This window comes from Dasypus novemcinctus, chromosome 12, assembly GCF_030445035.2.
Source record: "Dasypus novemcinctus isolate mDasNov1 chromosome 12, mDasNov1.1.hap2, whole genome shotgun sequence".
NCBI classification, from domain to species: Eukaryota; Metazoa; Chordata; class Mammalia; order Cingulata; family Dasypodidae; genus Dasypus; species Dasypus novemcinctus.
In genome coordinates, this window is record NC_080684.1 from 7,599,186 (window position 1) to 7,626,504 (window position 27,319).

At 34.4% G+C, this 27,319-nt stretch overlaps 1 protein-coding gene across 2 annotated transcripts in view; it reads left to right on the forward strand.

Moving 5' to 3' along the window:
• Positions 1–279: 279 nt before the first annotated feature.
• The window catches only part of REDIC1 (regulator of DNA class I crossover intermediates 1), a 55,082-nt gene continuing 28,042 nt past the window's right edge, over positions 280–27,319 (forward strand). The window contains exons 1-7 of one of the 2 annotated variants that reach the window (XM_058309200.2): positions 294–418; positions 3,400–3,532; positions 3,919–3,967; positions 4,868–5,053; positions 7,667–7,782; positions 26,261–26,787; positions 27,051–27,120. In XM_058309200.2, the coding sequence (XP_058165183.1) occupies positions 313–418; positions 3,400–3,532; positions 3,919–3,967; positions 4,868–5,053; positions 7,667–7,782; positions 26,261–26,787; positions 27,051–27,120 (1,187 nt within the window). In that variant the 5' untranslated portion in view covers positions 294–312. Of the gene's footprint in view, positions 419–3,399; positions 3,533–3,918; positions 3,968–4,867; positions 5,054–7,666; positions 7,783–26,260; positions 26,788–27,050; positions 27,121–27,319 lie in introns of both variants that reach the window. The other variant, XM_058309201.2, reaches the window with a different exon arrangement.

The following is a 27,319-nucleotide window of genomic DNA, read 5'->3' on the forward strand; positions in this document are numbered from 1 at the left end:
AAAGAAACATTGCGACACATTTTGAAATTTGATGTCTTTAAGCGAATTTCAAGTTGTCATGATTGAGTTTTATTTACTTTATATGTAAGCATATAAAGGTGGTGTATCAAAAGTATAAAAACATTAAATCATTGATTAAGTAGATTCATTGCTTTGTTATTTAAGATTCTGCCTAGAACACAGTTGCCACAATAACTTTCTTTATTTTTAATTATTTTATTAAGATTCTGCCTAGAACACAGTTGCCACAATAACTTTCTTTATTTTTAATTATTTTAGGAGTATTTTGAAAAGAAAAGGTTACAATCAAAAATGAAATTACTGGGAGTTTTATCCCCTGCCAAAAATTCCACTATCAGTTTAGACCTTCTTAACCTATATATAGTAAATCAGATCTCTTGCAAGAAGGAAATGCCTGGTAAGTCTTTCCAGTAACACTTTGTTTTGACACTAATTTGCTCATAATAATTTTTAGCTTTCTAATGTTTTTAATTTTAGAACTCTTTTGATATGGAAAATCAACTACTCTTCAAACTTAGTTTTCCTCCCAATTTAGAACCTTAGTTAATTTTTGCTTAAAATCTTTTCTTGCATAGTGGATTTATTTTTATTTTTAGTTATTTATTTGTTTGATATAAAATTAATTTTAAAGGATATGGTTAAACTTGTTATAGAGCTGTTGTTTCAGTTATTACCTTATTTCTTCTAGGCAGAAAGTCATCAAAGTTCAGCTAAAAAGTGGGAAATAAATATCTTTGCTATCTTTTCTGTTTAGTTAGACAACTTGTTTTAAAGGAGAAGCTGAAAAGATTTTTACCTCACTGCATTAATTTCCTTTCTTACAACTTGAATTATTTCTTAGACATTCTAGGATGTTAACTACAGTAGTCTAATATGTCAGAATAAAGTCCATTTTGATCTGTATACTGTAACTCTTCAAGTAAATAAAGTTTCATTAGAGTGAACTTTTTGAACGTTCTTTTGAAGATAATCAAAAGTTCTCTTTCAGGAGAACATGTGTTTGATGTTCAGTTCTTAAAACAAATAAAAAATGAAAGTTTAAGAAATAGGATAATTTTCAAGGAAGGATATAATTAATTATAGTATTAATATCTTCTTTTTTCTTTTAAACTTTATTCCAACTTCAGAAAATTAAGCAACAGACAAAAGGCAGCTTAACAAATTATGGAAATGTTACTTTAAAAAATCCTCTTCAGACACATTTATTTTATTTAATACTAAATACAAACTCAATTTTTTCCCAGTGTTGCAGAAGATGAATAAATGAGCACTGAATGGTTAAATGGTTATGACCAAAGTCTTATTAATGATGAAAGTGAGAAAAAAACTTATCATATTCATAGCTCATAAAACTAAATCCTATGTTACTTTTTTACCTTTACCACTGATATAGTATCTTCTTTGCCTTTGCTACAAAATATTATAATATTACTGTTAACTATAGTCTGTTATATTAGTTGTGTTCTTCAGTTTATCACCATGTTCTTAACATCTTGTTAAGAGAGGAACTTTCTCGTGTTTGTATTATTAACCATAATTCTCATCTACCACCAAAATCACTATATTATACAGTCCTTAGATTATCCTCTAGCTGTCTTTAGATTAACATTAACCTCCGTAGACTACCCCTTTCTTTTTTCTTTTTTCCTTTTCTCTCTTTCCCTCCACATTTTGACAATTTACACTGTTAAATATAGGTAAACTTTAATAAGAGTAAATACATTATTTGTGGACTCTAGGAACAAAACTTTTTGCTGTAAATCTTTTTTTATCTATTTCCTTTATCTCCTTTCTCACTTCATTCATTCATTCATTCTTTTAACAATATTTTCTCATTACCTATCACAAGTATTGTATTGGATGCTGGGGACACAATAGAAAGCAAAACTTTATTTGTAAGGACTTATGGTTGCAAATGGCAGAAATGCAAAAAAATAAATATTTTCTCACTTTATTAAAAAGATAGAAAGTGGTGTATGTGGGCCTCAGAGAGAACTTGGATCAGCACAGCAACTTGAATGTGACCAGGAGTCTCTCTCACATTAGCTTCATTCTCTTCTACTGTCTTCATCAGTGAGGTTCAAAGTATGGTCTCAAGAAACTTCCATTCTACGTAGTTTTTCCACCAGGGAAAGACCTGAGAATTATTTCTCTTGTTCAAACTTTAAAATTCCATTGGGGGAAGCGGACATGGCCTAGTGGATAGGGCGTCCTTGACCCGTGTGGAGCTGGCCCACGCGCAGTGCTGATGCGCGCAAGGAGTGCCCTGCTATGCAGGGTTGTCCCCGTGTAGGGGAGCCCCACACGCAAGGAGCGCACCCTGTAAGGAGAGCCGCCCAGCGTGAAAGAAAAGCACGCACGGAGAGCTGACACAACAAGATGACGCAACAAAAAGAGACACAGATTCCCGGTGCCGCTGATAAGGATAGAAGCGGTCACAGAAGAACACGCAGCAAATGGACACAGAGGGCAGACAACTGAGGGGAAGGGCGGGAAGGGGAGAGAAATAAGTAAAATAAAAATAAGAATAAAAATCTAAAAAAAACCAAAAAATTCCATTGAAACAATGTTGATAAATCCAGCTTGTTTCGCGTCCCAGCAGTGGAACTATCACCTGTAACCAGAATACTTATATTTCAAAGGCTGTGAAAATGTCCAAATGGAGGCATTATCAGAGACGCTGTCTCAATAAAATTTAGCTGCTGGCAGATCCTGGACTTCTGCCACATGGCAAGGCAAAAGGACAGCCAGACTCTGTCTCCTGCAGTCTCGCCTTTTCCTCCAGTCTCACTTTCTCCCCATCTCACATGTGGGCAATCACGCACAGGGCTGGTCTCGCCCTGGGCCTCATCTCTTCAACTGTGGGCTGCTTGGCTGATTGAGCCTCCAGCCTCTCTCTCAGCCTCTCAGGCGTTCTCTGTCTCTCTCTGGCTGTGGACAATCCTGGAGTCCTCTCTCACCTGACAGAGTAAAATCTCAGCTCTTTCTCTCTGTGTCTCAATGTGTCTCCCCTTTTATGTAAGTCTCCAACAAGAGTGCCAAGACCCACCCTGGGTCACACCTCACTGAATAGTCCAATCATAGGCCCTAAAGCAAGCTAATAAAAAGATCTATTAACTGAATCTAATGCAGTCTAAACGTCCCACACCACCAGGAATGGATTAGCTTCAAGAACATGATCTCTAGGATTCACAAAGGCTTTGAACTGTCACACTGTGATACTTATTAGTATTGCAGTGACTTCTAGCATATATAGAAATAGGTGGTTTTAGGTAAAATTTCTAAGATGCACATTTATTTAAGGAACAGGAAAAAACAAACTGCTTTAAATGTATTTCCTATTTTTTAAATTGTTTTGATAACATTTTTTCACTATAGAAAATGTGAGAAAACCAATCCATGTGAATATGAATAGAGACATAAAAATGCCCCTTCGAAGGCATGATTTAGAACTTCCAATGTCACCTCACTGTATACCATCTAAACTCTGCCTTGATGATACAGAAAACAAGTAGGTTTTATATTGCTTTGTATTTAAACTGGTTATTATCAACACTATTTTGTTCACTAAAAAAACGTACAAAGAGCTTACCTTCTAGCTCCAGTTTTGGTCTTTTTGGCTGTTAACAGTATTAGAAAATTATTATGACTTATCAAATGACCTAATGTCAACACTAAGTACTTTGTACATGTAGTTGGACTTTGCTTGTTAAAATTTTTTTATCTCTATTAGCAATATAATTTTTATGAAACTCAGTAATATTATGACCCTGGAATCACTTACTTAGAGTTCTATATGTTTTTAAGTATTTGTATAGAAAAGTCTGAATTTTAATAATATAAAAAGACAATTTTATTGTTATTTATATTTTTAACCTTAACTTTTTTTTCCATTAGTACACACCATCAAAGATTAGACAGCAAAGAAGAACTTGGCTCAATTCAGGTGAGATTACTTTTTTAAAAATAGAATATTGTATTATTTTAACAATTGTGGCATGACAGAATGAGCTCAAATTTTGAATATTGGGGCAAATTAGTAAGCTTTTTTGTATAATTTTAATATTCTTAAAAATAATTCTTTTAAAAGCTTTCAGTGTAGGGGACCTAGACCTTAAAAACATCTTAATAGATTGCTCATGAGAAACATTTTGGTGTACTGATAATATGCATACTGTATATGCATAGTATTTGATACTGCTTGTTTTTAATGAGCACAAAGGACCATTCCCTTGGGGATTTTTACTTTGCGTTCACATGATTATTGAGCAATTCACTTCTTCAAACACAATGGCCAGATTATTTTACTTAGATCATGATGTTCAATTTTCACATTAATCCCAAGATTATTTCCCTTCAAAATATAGCAAACAAAACTTTTTAGCCAATTAGAAAATGCATTGAATGTGAATAAAAGCTTAAAATTTTGTTGATGCTCCTGTGCCACATTCTTAACTACCTTTTCTTTCATTCTAGTTGCCAGAACTAAACTAGATTAGAAAAATAAAGGCAGTAGTATTGAAATCCTTTGGAAATCCTTTCCCCTGAATTTTGTGGGTTAAACTCCTGGAGATTTCCTCTCAGGAAATAGCTATAGCATGCAGGAATGGAGGAGCTTGAAAGGAGTGGGTAGCAAAAGTAGAAAAGGACATCTTAAATATAATCCTAGATAGTAACTTCTCCCATTTTAATAAATTCTATCAATTACTATAGACTTGCCTGTCCTTGGGCTTTTCCTTTTGTAATCTATGCTCTTTTCATTTATTTTAATTTTACTGTTTTGATTTTTCTCTTCTCTAGTTTGTAAATTTTGATGATTTAACTGATTTAATCTTCTTTCGTATAGTCATCACAAGTCATGGACTCATATAGTATGTTTGAACCTGAGTTCAGCAGAGCAGAAAACAGTTTCTCTTCACCATCTTTTCCAGCAGAGTTATCTTCTGACAGACATATTCCAAAACAAAACTTTACTCCTCAAATAGCACCTAGTCCTTGGAAAGCTGCACATGAAAACAAGCAGAATGAACAGGTACCTTTGAATCACTAGTTCTTAGCATTTTATATAATTATATTTTCATGATATATTACTTTATCTCATCGATTTAAGTAATTTATCATGTAAGTTGTGATTATATCATGTAATTTGATTAATAGACATAATAAAATTAGGAGGTAAATATAATAATTCTTCTTAGGTAAAAAAAACAAAACAAAAATTAGTTCTGTGCACTGTAGAAGATGGTAAAGCCAAAAAATGAAATATTCTAAAAAGATCTTTGAAATAATCGTTCTTTTAGAAAAGTATCAGCAATGTAATAATTGAAAATAATTCAGCTTGTTATATGGTAGCTGAAGATAGTATGATGTAAATTATTAGATGTTTTCATCATGGCTCAATATGCAAGATATAGATACACAATTTCATTGATGTCATAGTAGTCTTTGAAAATATGAATTGTGATGGCTTATTTTATTATTTAGCAGATAACATGTTTATATGTACTTTAACTAAAATTATACAAATACATTTATATAGATGGAGATATATAATATTTGATCAATATTTTCTTTAGAGTTAAAAATGTAAAAACAGGGAGCAGCTATAGCTCAGTGGTTGAGTGCCTGTCTCTAATGTGGGAGGTCCCAGGTTCAATCTCTGGTACTTAATTTAAAAAAGGGGAAAAAAAAATTATATATATATATAAACATCCCAGCATTTTTTATCTGAAATTGAGCTGATATAGAACATACCGAGAAATTATTTTCTTCAAGACTTATTGAGTTAAAAAATGAAATAATTTAAGTTTACTATAATAATGTATAATGATAATAAGCAAAATAGTTACATAAACACTATGCCTTGTTAATAGGAATCCTTTGTTTTGAATTTCTACTATTAACATTTAGTGGTTTTGTGCCATATTTATTAATTCATAATTAACATGCAAAGTTTCTATTCATATAAAAAATTATGCATTATAACCAGATTATAATATAATAAATAATTATATAATTACATTATACTTTTAATAATAAAAATTATAAGTAGTATACTTTGTAATAAATAAATTTATAATTTTAGGTAAATATATAATTTATAATTCATAATTACATTTGTTATTTATATATTTATAATTTGACTTTCTTGAAGTATGCTTTACTGTTTTTCAGAAAGGGAAAAATGAATTATTTACATTCCAGTCATATGTTCTAGCCCTATCAATTAGGGACTGAATAATTTTTTCATGATACAGTGAGAAATATTCAATTACCCATTCAGTTTTGTTTTGTTTTTTAATTTAATTTAACTTTATTTTATTTTGTATTTTTTATAGTCTTTTAAAAAAAATAGATGACACAAAACGTTACGTTAAAAAACATGAGTCAGTTTATATTTGATAAGACTAAAATTTGTGTGCAAAATCAGCATATGTCTCATCCTTGTTATATTAAATAGTTTTAGGATGGAGAATAGAACTCTATGTAATCCTACTTAAATAATTTCCTGCTTGACTATGCAAGTTTTATACTGCAGGTTAGTGATTATCTCCAGAGAGATAAATAATATTATTTCTAATTATGGCAGAAGAGTGAAAAGAGAGGATATTGTTCCTTTACATAGTGTTCCATGGATCAGACATGCTGACACATCATGAAGAATTGGGAAGTGTTTAATTGCTTATTTTGAAAGATTTCAAAAAAAGTGAGATGAATTAAAATGAAATTATTAAATATAAAAGAAATTGAGTTGAAAGATGAGATTAGCAAGAAAAAGTAGTTTGGGGTTCCCTGGTCTCTAGAGATGTAGTACTGAGCCAATTTATAATATTATATTCCTTTCTCTTTTGATTGCTTATTTGGTTGTATGCTTTTGTCTCAATAACAGGGAATGACTTTGCATTATTAGACTTTATCATTATCCCATTCTAATTTGGGGCTTTTTTTGTTATTTTTTAAAGACTTAAGTTTCCTTTTCTGACTCCCACTCTTTTTTTCCTATTTCTGTCATTGGTTATTTTTGGACTTTTCATTTCTGTGTTTTGTGGATTGTAAATAAAATATGGACCTAAAGTATAATTGTGAAATAGAATTAATGTTGGGCCAGTATAATAACTTAGGTTTATGTGGTACCTTCCACATTAACAAATGAATTATCTCATCTGCTTATCATCACCATCTTCAGACACTATCCCCATTTTGCACTGAATGATACTGATATTCAGAAAGATTAAAGTAGCAGTTTAAAGCTACTCAGTAAATGGGAAAACTAAGGTAAGTCCGGCTGTTTCAAAGGACAAACTATTATTTTCTGTCAGAAAATTTAACTTTTATTTATTGAAGATCCTAAACATCCTGGGGTTTTTTTTGTTTTTTGTTTTGTCTATTATCTTGTTTAACTCTCAGAAAATTATCTCACCATAGAATCAACTTTGTTATTTTAACAATCGTTCAAATTCTAATATTGGTTTCATTGTTAGAAAGTTATTTTGTTTTCACTAAGGACTACAATTACTTTCTTTTAGACTAAAAATACATTTTCTGAATATAGGTGTAGTCCATGTAAATGATATTTATATGGAAAATAATTTAAATTGTATATATGTTCATTTACTATTCTGACAGTTTCTTCATTTTTTTCCAGCTCATTAATGTTAGCTATTCTGATTCCTTGGTTTCCAAATTAAATGAAGATCAAGATGCTCTCAGTCCATCATATAAATCAACACAATTTGGAACATTTTTTGAAAGATTAAATAGGTAAGCAAAGATGCTGAAGGAAAGAAAGGAATATTTTTTTCTTCAGTTGTTGATTCGATTTTTTGTAGACATAAATATTTTTAGTTAGAAATAAACTGACATAAGTAAAATTTCTAGAAATAATCAGTAGCATTTTTTTGTATCATAAACATGTTGATTTTTTTTTTTACAGTTGTGGTGTTGGTTAAACTGATTGCCAGTTTTATTTTCTAGATATCTCATATAAACCCTGGTTCATTATTTTTAAATCCATTAAACTTATAAAACCAGTTTAAATCACCCTTGGTAAGTGAGAAACCTTGACTCTGTAGTCCTATCCCAGGCTTCCTCATCTTCGTAAATGTTCTCTCTTTTCACTCACTTATTTAAGCCACAAGAATAAGAGTTGTCCTTGATTCCATCCTTTCCTTCATACATCCATGTGTTAGTCAGCCAAAGGGGTACTGATGCAAAATACCAGAAATCTGTTGGCTTTTATAAAGAGCATTTATTTGGGGTAGAAGTTTACAGTTACCAGGCCATAAAGCACAAGTTACTACCCTCACCAAAGTCTGTTGCCACGTGTTGGAGCACGATGGCTGCCGACATCTGCCAGGGTTCAGGCTTCTTCCCCTTCCTATTCAGGCTCTATGGTCCCAGCTTCTTCCAGTCTCAGCTGAGATAAGTCTCATCTCTCTCCTGGGGCTCCTTTCTCTCCTGGCTCAGCTGCTCTGCTCTCTCTACAAGGGAAGATTGTCTCTCTTCCCAGGGCCTCTGCCCTGTCTAATGGAGCCTTCTCTCCTTCCTCACGTATCTGCTTCTCTGTGTTTACTTCCCAGGGCAACAGTATCAAAACTCTAACTCCCCTCCTCTGCCATGTGGTTCACTCTGTGAGTCGCTGCCCACTGCAACATAGTACTGAGGTGGCCCAATCAAAGCCTTAATCATCATTTAATCAAGTGAAAATGAAACCTCTGAATCCAGTACCATCTAATATACCCAGTGGAACAGACCAATTTATAAATATAATCCAGTATCTATTTTTGGAATTCATAAATAATACCAAACTGCTACAGCCCAATATCCTTTTCAGCAACAGCATTGTCAATTCTATCTTTTAGATAAACCTTAAATTATCTCCTTACTTTTCCATGTTCATAGATTCTGTCCAGGCCTAACCCACTATTGCCACTGACCTTGAAAACTGTAATAGTTGTATAACAGATGTTTTTACTTCCCTTTGTCCCAAGGTCATTTTTTTTTTACATTTTAATTAAAATGTATAATTGGTGTGCAATAAACTGAACTTATTTAAAAAGTATACTCTGACAAGTTTTAGAATATGTCACAGGAATGAAGATGGTCATCATTTTCAGTTGTATTTTGGGGCAACTTGGAAATCTCTTCCTCCTGCTGCTTAACATCCCTTGCTTGTATTCCAAGGCATCCAATGAACTGCCTAGTCCCTATAGAGTAGTTTGTATTTTCTAAAATTTTATATAAATGTCATCACACAATAGGTTCTTATTTGGTCTCGTTTATTTCACTCACATAATTATTTTAAGATTTAGGTATGTTGTAATATATTCATTTTTTGTTATTGGTGAGTAGTATTCTATTGTATAGACATAGAACAATTTATATATTCACCTTTGGATGGACATTTGTTTTTTTTCCACACAGTTTTTTTGCTATTCCAAATAAAACTGCCCTGAAAGTTCGTATATAAGTCTTTGCTTGGACATTTATTTTCATTTTTCTTGGGTAAATACCATTGAGTAGAATAGAAGGTATATAATTAACTTTTTAAGAAACTACCAAACTGTTTCCAAAGTGATCTATAGAATTTTGCATTCCTACCAGCAATGTATAACTCTTCCAGTTACAATACTTCCTTCCAAACAGTTGGCATAATCAGTCTTTTAAAATTTAAATTATTCTAGGCAGAGTATAACAATATTTCAATGTATTTTTTCTTTTTTAAATAATGTTTTATTATAGAAGTATAAGTTTATAGAAATCGTACATAAAATACAGTTCCCTCCATATTTAACACTTTGCATTAGTATATTATTATAATTTTACTATTAACGATAATCCGTAGTTTACATTAGGGTTCACTATGTTGTGCACTCCTGTATTTTCTTAAAATTTTATTCTAGAAATATATATACACCCTAAACTTCAAATTTTCCCTTTTTAATCACATTCAAATATATAATTCAGTGGTGATAATTACATTCATAATGTTGTGCTACAATCCCTAACATCCATTAGCAAAATTTTTCCATCATCTCAAGTAGAAGTTATGTATCAATTAAACATTATTTCCCTTGCCTACATGACTCTGGCCTCTGGCAAACTTGTTGTAATTTCTGACTCTGTGAATTTGCTTATTCTAATTATTTCGTATCAATGAGATCATTCAATATTTGTCATTTTGTGCATGATGTCTTCATGGTTCATCCACGTTGTCTCATTTATCAGAACTTTATTCCTTTTTATGGCTGAATAATATTCCATTGTGTGGTATATCACACCTTGTTTTTCCATTCATCTGTTGATGGACACTTGGGTTGCTTCCATGTTTTAGCAATTGTGAATAATGCCACTATGAATATTGGTGTGCAAATATAAATTCTTTGGGGTATATATCTAGAAGTGGGATTGCCAGGTCATATGGTAATTCTGTACTTAACTTTCTGAGGAACTGCCAAACTGTCTTCCACAGCAGCTGTACCATTTTACATTTCCACCAACAATAAATGATTATTATTTTTCCATGTCCTCTCCAACACTTGTAATTTTCCATTTTTAAAAAATAGCCATTCTAGTGGGTGTGAAATTGTATGTCACTGTGGTTTTGATTTGCATTTACCTAATGGCTAATGATGTTGAGCATCTGTTTATGTGCTTTTTGACCATTTGTTTATCTTCCTTGAAGAAAGGTCTTTCAAGTATTTTCCTAATTTTTTATTAGGTTGCTTGACTTTGTTGTTGAGCTGAAGGATTTCTTTATATATTCTGGATATTAAATCCTTACTGGATATATGGTTTCCAGATATTTTCTCCAATTCTGTACATTATCTTTTTTGCTTTCATGATGAAGTCCTTTGCAGACAAATATTTAATTTTGATGAAATCGCATTTGTCTATTTTTTCTTTTGTTCCTTCTGCTTTGGTATAAAGTCTAAGAAACAATCACCTAACATAAGGTCTTCAAGATGCTTCCTTACATTTTCTTCTATAATTTTTATAGTTAAGGCTCTTATATTTAGGTTTTGATCCATTTTTCATTAAATTTTGTATATGGTGTGAGGTAGTGGTCCTCCTTCATTCTTTTGCATATGGATATATACTTTTCCCAGCACCATTTGTTGCAGAGACTATTCTTTCCTGGATGAGTGGAATTGATACCCTTGTTAAAAATCAGTTGGCCATAAATGTAAGGGTTGAATTTTGAACTCTTGGTGTGATTGCATTGTTCTATGTGTGTATACTTCTACCACTACCATGTTGTATTTTTGTTTTTTGTTTTATTTTTTAGGTACTGGGGGTGCAGGATTGAACCTGGGACCTTGTATGTGGAAAGCTGGTTCTCAAGTACTGAGCCACATCAGCTACCCTGTTTTGGTTTTTTGTTTGTTGTTTGCTTTGTTGTTGTTGTTGTTGTTTTTTAGGAGTCACTAGGAACTGGACCTGGAACCTCCTATGTGGAAAGCAGACACTCAACTGCTTGAGCCACATCCACTCCCTACCAGGATGTTCTGATTTCTGTGGCTTTGTAATAATTTTTTAATATTGGGAAGTATGAGTCCCCAACTTCATTCTTCTTTTACAAGGTAGTTCTGGCTATATGGGGCTCCTTCCCTGCCATATAAATTTTATGATTGGCTTTTCCATTTCTTCAAAGAAAGCTGTTGGGGTTTAGATTGATATTGTGTTGAGTCTGTAGAATTGACATCTGTCCTGGTTTGAGTTTTTTGTGGACCCCAGAAAATTATGTTCTTAACTTATTAACCCATTCCTGTGCATGTAAGCCTATTGTATGTGGGACCTTTTGGTTAGATTCAGTTAAGAGACCTTTGATTAGATCACTTTTGGTTAGATTGCTTTAGGGCCTCTGATTGGACTACCTTAATGAGGTGTGACCCAGGGTAGGTCTTGGACACCTTGCTGGAATCTTATATAATTGGAGAGCTGAAAGCAGAATGACAGAGAGAAAGAGAACTGTAAGCTTTTACCATGACATTTAAGAGAGAGCTCCAGGATTTCCTACAGCTGCAGAAAGAGAAAACCTGAGAGGCTGAAAGAGATCTGAGGCTGGAATGTTCAGCCTGAAACTGAAGCAATGAGGGCAAGGGACAGTCTAGCCTGACTAACCACGTGCCTGATTACCCACAGCTGAGCTCAGGAGAAAGTGACCCTGGCTGCCATTTTGCCTTGGCATGTGGCTGGGGTCCAGGAACATCAGAGGCTGATGAGACAACATCTCTGATGATGCCTTGATTTGGATATTTTCAAAGCTTTGAACTCTGAGATTTTGCCTTCATAAATTCCCATTATAAAAGCCAACCTAGTTCTGGTATTTTTCATTGACAACCTTTAGCAAACTAAAACAACTTAACAATATTTAGTTTTCCAATTCATGAGAATGGAATGTTTTTCCTTCTGTTTAGGTCTTCTTTGATTTCTTTTAGGCTTTTTTTTTTTTTTGGTAGTTTTCTATGTATAAGTCCTATACATTCTTGGTTAGATTTATTCCTAATTGATTCTTTTAGTTGATATTGTAGATGGAGCTTTTTTCTTGATTTTTTCCCTTCAGTTTGTTATTTACTAGTGTATAGAAATCCTCCTCATTTTTTAATGTTGATCTCATATCCCACCTCTTTGCTGAATGTGTTAATTTGTTTTAGTAGCTTTGTTGTGGAATTTTTCAGGATTTTCTCACGTAGGATCATGTCATCAGCAAATAATGAAAGTTTTACCTCTTTCTTTCCAATTTAGATGGCTTTTATTTCTTTCTCTTGCCTGGTTCCTCTGGATAGAACTTCCATTACAGTGTTGAAGAACAGTGGTGACAGTGGGCATCTTTGTCTTAATCCTGATCTTAGAGGAAAAGCTTTCAGTCTTTCACCATTATGATAGCTGTGGATTTTTCATGTATGTCCTTTATCATGTTGAGGAAGTTTCCTTCTATTCATAGTGTTTTGAGTGTTGCAGTGTTGAATTTTATCAAGTGCCATTTCTTTGTCCATAAATGATCATGTGTTTTTTCCTTTGTTCTATTAATGTGGTGTGTTATATTAATGGATTTTATTATTTTGAACCACTCTTGTATACCTGGGGTAAATCTCAACTGATCATGGTATATAGTTCTTTTAATATGATGTTGGATTTGGTTTACTAGTATTGTGTTGAGGATTTTTGCATCTATAGTCATAAGGAGTATTGAATTGTAATTTACTTTTCCTGTGTCCTTTATCTTTTTGTTGTTGTTGTTAGTCTAGCTAAAGATTTGTCAGTTTTTTTTTATTTTTTCAAAGAACTAACTTTTGGTTTCATTCTCTATTGCTTTTTAAACTTTCTAATTCATGTATTTCTAATCTTTTTGATGTCCTTCCTTCTGTTTGCTTGAGTTTAGTTTACTCTTATTCCCTCAGTCCTCCAGTTCTGAGGGTAAGTCTTTGATTTGGTATCTTTTTTCTTTTTAAACTTAAGTATTTAGAGCTGTAAATGCCCTTCTCAGAACTGTCTTGCTGCATCATGTAAGTTTTGTTATGTTGTGTTTTCATTTTCATTTGCCTCACGATATTTTCTAGTTTGCCTTGTGACTTCCTCTTTGGCCCATTGGTTTTGTACTATTAATATGTTAGTTTAATTTCCACATATTTTTAAATTTTCCATTTCTCCCACTTTTATTGATTTTTAGTTTCATTCTTTGTTGTTGGAAAAGATACATTTTATGATCTCAATATATTTTAACCTATTGAGACTTAATCACCTAACATTTCATCTGTCCTAGTGAATGACAAAGGTGCAGTAGAGAAGAATATGCATTCTGCTACTGTTGAGTGAAGAGTTCTCTATGTATCACTTATGTTTAGTCGGTTTATAGTATTATACAACTCTTGTATTTCTTTACTGGTGTTCTGTCTAAATGTTCTCTGCATTATGAAAATGGTGTCTTGGAGTCTCCTCCTGTTGATGTTCACTGTCTATTTCTCCCTTCATATCTGTTAATAGCAGCCTCATATATTTTGGGGCTGTGCTGTTAGGTTCATATATTCAACCTTCTTATTGAATTGACCCCTTTATCAATGTGCAGTGTCCTTCTTTGTCTCTCATTACAGTTTTTGTCTTAAATTCTATTTCATCTCATTTTAGTGCAGCTGCCCCAGCTTTCTTTTGGTTACTATATGCGTGGTATATTTTTTCCCATCCTTTTACTTTCAGCCTGTTTCTTTGCCTTTTCATGGGAGAGTTTAATCCATTTACATTTAAACTGAACTACTAATAATATAGGACTTTCATCTGCCATTTTGCTATTTTGTTTTTGTGAGTCTTATACATTTTTTGTCCCTCAGTTCTTCTCTTAATGCTTCTTTCATATTTATTTTTTGTAAAGTGCCATTTAGAATCCCTTCTCATTTCTTTCGGAATATATTTTTCATATATTTTCTTTGTAGTTTCCATGGGCTTAAAATTTAACATCCTAAATCTATAACAGACATATTTGATTGGATATCAACTTAACTTTAATAGCATAGACATACACTGTTCTCTACTCCTCTTTTACCCTGCCTTTTATTTGTACTTGTTACAAATTATATCTTTTTTAAAAATAATATACTTTTTTTTTTAAAGATATTTAGATTACATAAAATGTTACGTAAAAAATATGGGGGATTCTCATATGCCCTTCTCCCTACCCCTCACACACTTTTCCAAATTACCAACATCCTTCATTAGCATAGTATATTTGTTACAATTGATGAACATATCCTGGAGCATGGCCACTAAATGTGGATTATAGTTTTCATTGTAGTTTACCCTCTGTCCCACACAATTTTGTAAGTTATGACAAGATATATAATGGCCTTTATCTGTCCTACTTTCCGAAAATGCCCCCATATTCCATCTATTTTTCCCTCTCCCTCCCCTCAGAACCTTCAGTGGCCACTGTCTCCACATCAATGATAACAGTTCTTCCATTGCTAGAATCCCAATAAATCTATAGTAGAATAACAGTAAGTCTACTCTAGTCTATCATTCATTCCCCAATCCTGAGGATTATTCTGGGATGGTGATGCCCACTCCACCTTCAGTGGGGCTTAGATCCCATGGGGCATATGGATGGAATCAAACTGCTTGCAGTTGCAGACTCTGTTCCTTGGGATGGTTGTTTTCCATCATCATTTCCTTGTTAGTTGTATTGGTGAGTTCAGTGACCTGGAGAGTAAGTGTTGCAACACTACAGAGATTCAAGGCTCAACTGGCACATGGAAAGCCCAAATATTTAAGTCTCTTGGACATACTTCTAGCAACTCTAGTACTAACTATAGGTTCAAATTGAAGGGGCAGAAGTGCCATGTGTAGGGAAACTACAGCAGAATCCAACTCTGTCACACTGGGGAGCATAAATTCCAAAGTAGGGCCCACTGCCCATTGTTATATAGTCCCATGCCTTGAACAATCCATTCAAAGTGTACACTCAGTGGCTCTAATTTTTATCACAGAGTTATGCTCTCATCACCTCAGTCAATTTTAGAACTTTTTCATTACTCCAAAAGGAAAAATCTGAACACCCTTATACCCTGTATTATTGACCCTTAGACTTGCTTTAACAGCTTCTTCTATAATATTTTGCATTGCCGCAAAATTATTGCCATATATAAAATTTTTTAGGTAGCAGTTGTTTTGTTTTTAAAGATTTATTTGATTTATTTCTCCCCCCTTCTCCCCCACCCCCACCCTAGTTGTCTGTTCTCTGTGTCCATTTTGCTGTGTGTTCTTCTTTTTGTCTACTTCTGTTGTTGTCAGTGGCATGGGAATCTGTGTTTCTTTTTGTTATGTCATCTTGCCGCGTCAGCTGTCTGTGTGTGCGGCGCCATTCTTGGGCAGGCTGCACTTTCTTTCACACTGGGCGACTCTCCTTATGGGGTGCACTCCTTGAGTGTGGGGCTCCCCTACGCAGGGACTCCTTGCGTGCATCAGCACTGCGCGTGGGCCAGCTCCACACGGGTCAAGGAGGCCTGGGGTTTGAACCGCGTGCCTCCCATGTGGTAGACAATGCCCTATCCACTGGGCCAAGCCTGCTTCCCGGCAATTGTTTTTTTCTTAGTACTTTAAATATATTGTACTATTGCCTTCTTGCCTCCATGGTTATTTGTTTTAAACAAATCAATTTTATTGATACGTATTAGTAAAATGTACAATCCATCCAAAATGTACAATCAGTGGTATTTGAATTAGTCACATAATTGCACATTCATCACTTCAATCATTATTAGAGCATTTTCAAATAATAATAATAATAAACAAAAAACAGACAAAAAATTAATCGCCTCTCAATCTCTCTATGCTTCCCCTGCTCTACACATAGCTGCTATTTCTGGCTATTCTTGCACATTTATTTATTTATTTTAAAGCAGTTTTATTGAAATATATTCACATTCCATACAATCTATGCAAAATGTAAAATCAATGCCTTTTAGTAGAATCACAATGTTATGCATTCATCACCACAAAAAATTTTAGAACAATTACATTACTCCAGAAAGAAAAATTCCACACTGCTTAGCAGTCGTGTCTCAATCCCTCTATCCTTCCACAGCCCTACATAATGATAATCTTATTTCATCTTAATAAATTGATTTACATTTACATATTAAATAAATGGAATCTTACAATATGTAATACTTGTATCTGGTTTCTTTCACTTAGCATAATATATTTTTTTTGTCTGATATTCACCTCTTGGACATTCGTTCAGTTTCAAAGCAAAAGTCTTATATTAACATGCAGTTTTACTATGCTACAGTCCCATGTTGCATTTTTTATCTTTCCTTTTAGTAATTTACATAACCTTAGACTTTCCCTTTCAACCACTGTCATACCCATGTAATAGCCCTGCTAGTTAATAACATTGTGATGTGCTTTCACTTTTTCTATTCATTTTCAAAGATTAACACACATCCTTTTACCAGTTCTGCATTAGTTAACCCTCAACTTTCCATTTTCTAAACTCATTCTGTTTTCTATTGACACATATTCAAGTTACTAATTCCATAAGTTTACACAATATATCTCGTTCACAGTAGTGCAGTCATACAGTACTTGTCCTTTTATGTCTGGCTTGCTTCACATTCTGTTCTCAACAGATATTCTCCAGGTTCATGCATGTTGTCATATGTTTTATGACTAGATTTCTTCTTACAGCTGCATAATATTTCGTCGTGTGTGCATACCAGTTTGTTCATACATTCATCGGTTGATGGACACCTGGGTTATTTCTGCCTTTTGGCAATCGTGAATAACCCTGCTGTGAACATCAATGACTAGATGTCTATTCATGTCACTGCTCTCAGTTCTGCTGGTGTATACCCAGTGGTGGTATTAAAAGATCACATGGCAAATCTGTATTCAACTCCTTTAGGGACTGCAGAACAGTCCTCCACAGTGGCTGTACCATTCTACATTCCCACCTACAGTGAATAAGTGTTCCTATCTCTCCACATTCTCTCAAAAACTTGTAGTTCTCTGTCTTTTTAATAGTTCACTCTAATACATGTGAAATGATATCGCTAATGATACTGAACATTTCTCTGTGTGGGTTGTTTTTTTTTGTTTTTTGTTTTTCCATTTGTATTTCTTCTTTGGACAAATGTCTATTCAAGCCCTTTGCTCATTTTTAAATTGATTTGTTTGTCTTTTTATTGTTGAGTTCTGTCATCTCTTTATGTATCATGGCTATTAAACCTTTATCCAATAAGTGATTTCCAAATATTTTCTCCCATTGAGTCAGCTGCCTTTTCACCCTTTTGAAAAAGTCCTTTGAGGTACAAAGGTGTTTCATTTTGAGGAAATACCATTATCTATTTTTTCTTTTGTTGCTTGTGCTTTTGATGTAAGGTCCAAGAAACCACCACCTACCACAAGATCTTTGAGATGCTTCCCTACAGTTTCTTCTACTAGATTTATGGTCCTGGCTTTTATATTTAGATCTTTGATCTACTTTGAGTTGATTCTTGTGTAGGGAGTTAGATATGGGTCCTCTTTCATTCTTTTGGTTATGGATAGCCAGTTCTCCCAGCATCATTTGTTGAAGAGACTCTTTTGTCCTATTAACACAGACTTTGTAGGTTTATCAAAAACCAGTTGGCTGTAGAGGTGAGGGAAAATAGAATTGGACTCTCATTTCTATTCTGCTGATTAATGTGTTTATCTTAATGCCAATAACATGCTATTTTGACCACTGTAGCTTTGTAATGTGTTTCAAGGTCAAGTAGTGTGAAATTCTTTCCATATTGCTCTTCCTTTTTAAAATGTTTTGGATGCACTTTCTCTTCCAAATAAATAGGGTAATTGCCTTTTCTATTTCTGTAAAAAAGGCTGCTGGAATTTTTATTGGTATTACAGTGAATCTATAAGTCAGTTTGGGTAAGATTGTCATCTTCATGACATTTAGTCTTCCAATCCATGATCATGGGATGTCTTTCCATTTGGTTGAGTCATCATTGATCTCTTTTATCATTATTTTGAAGTTATCTGAATATAGATCCTGTACTTCTTTGGTTAAATTGATTCCTAGGTTATTGTCTTTTTGTTGCTATTGTAAATGGAATTTTTTTCCTGATTTCCTTCTCAATATTAGTGTACAGACACATTGATTTTTGCATGTTGATCTTGTGCCACTTTGCTGAACTCATTTCTTAGTTCAGGTAGCTTTGTTGTAAACATTTCAGAATTTTCTATATCTAAGATCATGTCATCTCTAAGTAGTGAGAATTTTACTTCATCTTTTCCTATTTTGGATGCCTTTTATTTTTTTTTTTTTCTTCTCTAATTGGTATGGCTAAAATTTCTAACACTATGTTGAATAACAGTAATAGTGGGCATCCTTGACTTGTTCCTGGTCTTAGAGGGAAAGCTTTCAGCCTTTCCCCATTGAGTATGATGTTGGCTGTGTGTTTTCCATATATGCCCTTTATCATATTGAGGAATTTTCCTTCTATTGCTGTATTTCAAAGTGCTTTTATCAAGAAGGGATGCTAGGTTTTATCAAATGCCTTTTCTGCATTGATTGAGATGATCATGTGCTTTTTTCCCTTCAATTTGTTAAAGTGATGTATTACGTGAATTGATTTTCTTATGTTGAACCACTCTTGCATAACAGGAATAAATCCCACTTGGTTGTGGTATATAAATTTTTTGATATGCTGTTGGGTTCTATTTGCAAGTATTTTGTTGAGAATTTTTGAATCTATGTTCATTAGAGCAATTGGTCTGCAATTTTCTTTTCTTGTATTATCTTTATCTGGCTTTGATGTTAGGGTGATGTTGGCTTCATAAAATATATTTGGTAATTTTCCTCCTCTTTCAATTTTTAAACAGGATTGGTGTTAATTCTTCTCAAAATGCTTGGTAAAATTCACCTGTGAAGCCATCTTGCCCTGCACTTTTCTTTGTTGAGATATTTTTGATGACTGATTCAATCTCTTTAAATGTGATTTGTTTGTCGTATTCTTGTATTTCTTGTAGTGTCAGTGTAGGTTGTTTGTGCATTTCTAGGAATTTGCCCATCTAGTTTGTCTAGTTTGCTGGCGTACGGTTTCTCATAATATCCACTTAGGATCTCTTTTATTTCTGTGGTGACAGTCATAACATCCCCCCTTTTCTGATTGTATGTATTTCCATCTTCTCTCATTTTTTCTTTGTTAGTCTAGCTAAGGAATTGTCAGTTTCATTGGTCTCAAAGACCCAGTTTTTGGTTTGGTTTTTGCTCTGTTATTTTTGGTTCTCAATTTCATTTATTTCTGCTCTAATCTTTATTTAATTTTTTCCCCTGCTGCTTGCTTTGGGGATGGTTTGCTGATCTTTTTCTAGTTTCTCCAATTGTTCAGTTAGATCTTTGATTTTAGTTCTTTCTTCTTTTTAATATAGGCATTTAATGCTGTAAATTTCCCTCTCAGCACAACTTTGCTGTATCTTATAAGTTTTGATATGCTTTGTTCTCATTATCATTCCTCTCAATATATTTACTAACTTCACTTACAATTTCTTCTTTGACCCACTGATTGTTTAAGAGTGTGTTGTTCAGACTCCACACATTTTTCCCTTTCCTGTCTATTATTGATTTCCAGCTTCGTTCTATTATGGTCTGAGAAGGTGCTTTGTATAATTTCAAACTTTTTATATTTATCAAGACCTGCGTTGTGACCTAATGTGTGGTCTATCCTGGAGAAAGACCCATGAGTACTTGAGAAGAAAGTATAACCCACTGATTCGGGATGCAATGTTCTGTATATGTCTATTAAGTCTAACTCATTAATCATATTGTTCAAGTTCTCTGTTTCCTTGTTGATCTTCTATCTAGCTATTTTATCTAATGATGTGAATGGTGTGTTGAAGTCACCAACTATTATTGTAGAGATATCTATTTCTCCCTTCAGTTTTGCCAGAGTTTGCCTCAGCTGTTTTGGGGCACCCTGGTTAGGTGCACAGACATTTATGACTGTTATTTCTTTCTGGTGAATTGTCCCTTTTATTAATATATAATGACCTTCTGTATCTCTTATAACTTCTTTGCATTTAATTTAATGTTTGTTTTGTCCAGTATTAGTGTAGCTATCCCTGCTTTTTTTTGGTTACTATTTGTGTGGTGCATTTTTTTGTTTCCAACCTTTCACTTTCAGCCAGTTTGTATCTCTGGAGCTACGGTCAGACTTCTGGCAGCATATGGATGGTTCATGTTTTTTTATTCATTCTGTCAACCTATTGCATTATTTATTTCTACCATTTTATTCTCTGTTTTTAGTGTGTCATATCTTATTTTGTCTGTCTTTTTACTCTCTTGGTTATTGTTTTTGCTATTCTTGCCTTCTACACTCTACTCCAAGCTTCCCTCTTGTGTCTTTTTCTTTTGGGCTGTAAAGCTCCCTTTAATATTTCCTGCTTGGTGGATTCTTTTTTAACGAACCCTCCTTGTTTCTGTTTGTTTGTGAATATTTTAAAATCACCTTCATATTTGAAAGACAATTTTGCCAGATAAAGAATTCTTGGCTGGCATTTTTTCTCTTTCAGTATCCTAATTGTGTCATGCCACTGTCGTCTTGCCTCCATGGTTTCTGATGAGAGATCTGCCCTAACTCTTACTGAGCATCCCTTGTTTGAGGTGGTTTATTTCTCCCTTGCTGTTTTCAGAATTTTCTCTTATCTTTGATATTTGACGTTCTGAGTAGTATGTTTTGGAGTGGGTCTGTTTAGATATATTCTGATGGGGTATGCTTTAAGTTCATTTCTTTCATGAGGTCAGGAAGTTTTCATCCATTATTTCCTCAATTACCCTGTCTGCCCCTTTTCCCTTCTCTTCACCTTCGGAATGCCCATGATATGTATGTTGTTGTGTTTTGTGTTATCATTCAATTCTGTGAGCCCCTGCTCAGTTTTTTCCATTCTGTTCTCTCTCTGTTCTTTTCTCTCTTCAATTTCAGCTGTTTTATCTTTGGTATCATTTATTCTTTTTTCTGTCATTTCGAGTCTGCTATTGTATGCCATTTAATGGTATTTCTGTTTGTTTGTTTGTTTGTTTTGAGGTACTGTGGCTGGGGATTGAACACAGGACCTTGTAGCTGGCCCCTAAGCACTGAGCCACGTGGGCTCCCCAGAGTTTGTTTTTTTGTTTGTTTGTTGTTTGTTTTTTCATTTTTAGGAGGCATTGGGACTGAACCTGGAACCTTCCATGTGGGAAGTAGGCACTTAACTGCTTGAGCCACATCCATTCCCTCTAATCTGTTGTTTATCTCCTCTCTTATGTCTTGCATTCCCATGAGCTCAGTTACTTTTCTATTCAGGTTGTAATCTTTCTTTGTGCTAGCTCAATGTCTTCTTGATGTCATTTATCTCTTTAGCCATATTGTCTTTCAACTCATCAATTTAAATCTGGAATTTTGTTTGAATCTTGTTGATTAATTGTTTCAAATCCTGTGTCTTAATTGGGGCTTTGATATATTCTTTTGCTTGAACCTTTTATTTTTCTCTAGTCTGACTTGTAAATTGTTGCTTATGTCAAGGCATCTGATTAAGATGGTGAATTTATTCTGTTGCTAAATTTCTTTCTCTTTTTAGGGATTTAGTGGCAGGAGACTGTATTAGTGCCATTCTTTGATTCTCGGTTCAACCAGTTCTAGCCCTTTAGGATTGTCCCTGTTAATTGTTCAAATCTAGGCACTGCTCCCAGTAATGGGCTGCAGACCCATTTCCAAGGGCCTTGTGGAGGGGAGGCTGTAAAGGCCGGAAAAAGCCTTTTTTTCTTACTTACTTTTCATTTCCTCACACGCACTTCCTTAGTCTGCCAGCAGATGGTGCTCTTTGGCAGCCCTCTCAGTTTAAAATCTGGTCAGTGTGTGTTTGCTGCAGCACAGACTGGATCCTGCCTGGAGGCTAAGAGCCTCCTATTTCAGCCTTTCTCAGAGGTAGTTCTCCAGCCTTTGCTGCAGCTCCCTCTCTTTTCCCAGGTAGAAAATAAGACCACTCCTCTCAGTGTCCTCAACAACTAGTCTTGTTCAGTAGGGCCTTTGAAAGAGTTGGATCTCTTTAGTCCTGTGCAGGCTCCCAAGGCAAACAGTGGACAGCCCCAGCTGGCATGGAAGGGCTTGTGGGACACTGCAGGCCAAATTTAGGGTCCAGCTGAATCAGCCTTATGCTGCATCCCTCTTTCTCCCGTTTCCTGGGGACCTGCCTCCCTCGGTCCCCCACTGTTTGTAGCCACAGGCCCAAGGCCACATATTCGAAGTTTTCTTCTCAGACGGTGGGAGAGAGGTGCTGGTAGCTACAGCTGAAGTCTACTTATGGTGTTATTGTCAAAGTTCCTCTCCTGTGCCTCCTCTCTCTTCTGGTCGGTGTCTAGCCTTCCCCTGGTGTCCTACATCCTAGAACTTTTTCCCAGGCCATTTCTGTCTGTCCTCTCACTGTTTTTCTCCCTCCATTTTGATGAGAAATTGTTACTTAATCTTATTGGACTTTCCTTGTATATAACTTTTATCTTGCTGCTTTCAAAATCCTCTCTTTGTCCTTGGCACTAGACAGTTTGATTACTATGTATATGGGCTCTGTAGTCTTTGAGTTTATCCTGTTTGGGTTTCTTTGGTCTTCTTGAATATTTTTATCTATCATTAAATTTGAGAAGTTTTCTGCCATTATTTCAATATTCCTTCTTCCCCTTTCTTTGTTTCTGCTCTTTCTGTACTCCCATAATGATATATTGGTATGCTTTGTGGTATCCCACAATTTCTTTTAGGTCTACTTGTTCTTTTTAAATTCTTTTTCCTTTCTGCTTCTCAGTCTGAATCATTTCAATTGTTTTATCTTCAAAATCACTTTTTCTTTCTTTTGCCAGTTCCAATCTGGTACTGAAATTCTCTAGGTAATTTTTCATTTCAGTTGTGTTCTTTATCTCCAGCATTTCTCTTTGGTTCCTATTGAGAATCTCAAATAATTACCATATTGTTCATTTATTGTTTTCCTCATTTTATTTTGTTCTTTATCTGTAGTATTTTCCTTCATCTTCTTGAGCATATTAAGGATCTTTTTTTAAAGAAAATATTTGTTTGGTATGTCCAAAGTCTGGTCCTCTTTGTTGATGGTTGTTAACACCATGTATTAGTATACCTATGCCTTTTGAAGCTGTATATTGTTAATTCAGACTTGCCCAGTTACTGAAGCCCCTCTAACTATTTTCTGTTATTTTGAGGAGGGGTACTGTCTTGAAGATTCTTCTTATCACAGCCTGCACCCAGCAATCAAGTATTTGATCAAAAGTAGTGATCAGTGATCAGTCCACATACCCCTGGAGTTTGGAGGACTAGGTTTTTATATTTTACCTTGGCACCAGTAAGCTGCATCAGGAGCCAGGGCTATAGTCTCCACTGCTGCCTGTTACGAGGTTGGGAAACAGGGAATGGTAGCCCTTGAGGGAAGGTGCCATTCCCGGATATTTACCAGACTCCACCTCCAGCTCTACTTTGGATGCTGTACAGTATTCCACTAGACTCCTGGAGCTTCAGAATAGTTGATTCAGACAGTTCCTGCCAATTTAATAGTTGTGGAGGGAGGAGACTGATTCCTGGGTGTTCTTATTTTGCCATCTTCCCCCATTCTCTACTTCTTTATTTCTTATCCATTATACTTATTAACAAACATTTTTATTTATTATCTTTTTTTTTTTTTTTTTTTTTTTAAAGATTTATTTATTTATTTAATTTCCCCCCCACCCTGGTTGTCTTTTCTTGGTGTCTATTTGTTGCGTCTTGTTTCTTTGTCCGCTTCTGTTGTCGTCAGCGGCACGGGAAGTGTGGGCGGCGCCATTCCTGGGCAGGCTGCTCTTTCTTTTCACGCTGGGCGGCTTTCCTCATGGGTGCACTCCTTGTGCGTGGGGCTCCCCCACGCGGGGGACACCCTTGCGTGGCAGGGCACTCCTTGCGTGCATCAGCACTGCGCATGGCCAGCTCCACACGGGTCAAGGAGGCCCGGGGCTTGAACCGCGGACCTCACATATGGTAGACGGACGCCCTAACTACTGGGCCAAAGTCCGTTTCCCTATTATCTTTTCAATCAAATGTAACCTCTATTGTTTCCCTGCTGCAAGGTGTGTGTACATTAAATATTTGTTTAGTGCACCTAAAAAGTTTATTTAGATAATGAATTTATCCCTATTTTACTTTATAAGTTTTCATGAACTTTATATTAATCTAGAGGAAAATATAAGAAATTAAAAATTTGGATTGATTTGTGATAATAAGACTAGTTTTTTAGCATCATTTCTCTCTGCTGTCTTTACAAGTACTAATCCTTCTCAACATTCATTCCCCAACTCAACTTGCTGGTTTTCCTCAAGCAAAAGAATCTCTTCGTTCTATTTACTGTGGTAACTCTTACCTGTAAGATAGCACTTGTAATTTTCTAACTTTTTTCTTTCTTCCTCTGTCTGTAATTTTTTTCTGGACCATGACTATGTATTACACATTTTTCTACTTTCCAAATCTCTCAGCAGTTGATTCTCCTGAGGCAGTGTGTACAGTACTTTAAAAAATGATGATGATTTACAAATACAGTGTGCTTTATAACTTTTAAAGTGCTTTTGCATATATTTTCTCATTTAGAGTAATAAGAAATTTCTCTGGGTGTTAATGGTATATATTATTACATATTATAAATTAATTTTCTTCCCAAAGCACCAGAAGGGCCCTTATTGAAATTTAATGTAGGACCACACATGATCTGTCAACGTTCATGGATAAATAATTTATCTCTTTCTTCTTAATACCAAACTGTATTCCTTGGGATATAGGAACTGTTACTTTTATCTGTATCCCCATAGATGATCTGCTGTTTTCCAGGCATTGTCATCTATGGGGACACAGAGGAAAATAACAGTTCGTATATCCCAAGGAATACAGCTAAATATTTGACAAAAAATGAAACATGAAAAACTTTAAAAATAAAATTAGATAAACAGAATTTTAGCATTTCATGTGTTTCCTTTTAATATTCTTTGGTACCTCCAACCTCTGAAACAACCCAAGCAATGCCATATAAATCTTTAGATAGTAACTATCCACAAAATCAAGAATGTCTTGATTTTTTATTATTTCCTATCATAGCTTTGATTCATATATACAAGTTGAACTTAATCTAGAATTATAATTTCCAGATTGGAAGGGGCCTTTCAAGTTACCTAGCCCAACTTTTGATCTGATTTACTTTATCTTCTGACTTTATTACTTATAGATAGATGGATTTCTATTACTTATATATTTATTTCTAACTATATTGCTTTACCTTGGGAATTTCAGAGTTGTTTTCATATCCTTGTTAAGTTGAGAAATATCTGTTATAATGTTCTCATCACTGTTTGATTTAATGTTTAACACTGGACATAATTTTCTCTGCACAGTCTTCAAAATATCTTTCTCTGGTGAATGGAGCAGCAGTGCCATATAGTGGTTATCTAGGTTATTTGTACACCTCTTTTCAGAGGGCAATACTTTTTCACACTGAATACTAAACTGAATGTAGACTATTTTTATACTTTTAAAACACATTAGATATGTTTCTACCAAAAGCAATAGTATTTATTTTTAAATTAAAAAGTAAAGTCATATCCTGGGTACATGCTGGTAGCTCTTCAATATGTTCTATAAGAATTTAACTTTAAATGTTTCTAAATTGCAATCCTTTTATGCTTTTCTTGCTAAATATGTTTTTATTTATCTCAAAGTCCAGGAAATAAGAATTTCCTTACTGAAAGACCTGGTAAAATTATGGGTGAAGATTTTGGAAGCATGGATGAAAGAAGAGAGTCAGGCTTCACTACTGAAAATCAGTTAGTACAACATAATTGGGGAGAAAATAAAGAAGTGATTTTAAATTGCCATGAAGATGCGAACCAGCTAATCCCCAGCCCTTTCTCAGAGAAGTGTGACTCTTTCATTAGTCAAAATATGATCAATTTATTAAATCTAGATCAACAAAGATTTAAAAAAACCTTGGACAAGTGTGGCTACGACAGTATGGGAGATATTCATTCAGGCTCTAGTTTTGATAAAAACCATTCCACTGACAGATGCATTAGAAATATTTTTTCAGTTTCAGAGTTGACTTTTAGTAATTCTACTCCTAATGTAACAAGTTATCCTGAAAAGTGTCAGCCAAACAACTGTCTGAAAAAGTACAACAATAATGAAAGAAACCAGTGTAGTGTATCTTTTGAGAAGCATGGTTGCCCAGCCAGCTCTGAAAAAAAAGGTTGGTGTTACACATGAAAAACATAATATTCTGTGTAGGTTTTTTTTCAGTTTTTATATGTATGTACATATTATATGTATGTGTGTAGGTGTGTATTTGGAGGATTATGAAATCAGAGATAGAGTAACTTTATATTATATGACATTGTACATTGTAGTTCAGTGATTTTCCTCTGTACATATCATGCTAATAAGCTTTGAATTAGTAAATGGAAAGAAGCTATGCTACAGTGTTAGTTCAGTATATACTTTTATTTTTTTAAGGAAAATTTGAGAATTTTTATCATAAGAAGATACCGCTGAAAAAATTCCAGAAATACCCAGTGAACCATATGTAAGTTCTTTGGTAAATCTTTGGAATGCAAATCAGTCTCTAGCATACTCTATGTTGGAAGTTGAATTGATGGTGAGGTAGGCGGGTGTGTTGCTGTCTGAGGATGGGGAGTCTGACCTCAAGGAGGACTCGCCAGACTTGCAGTCTTGGTACTGTCACTCTAGCTGCGATTGTTGTGCTCATATGTGCCATCCTAGAA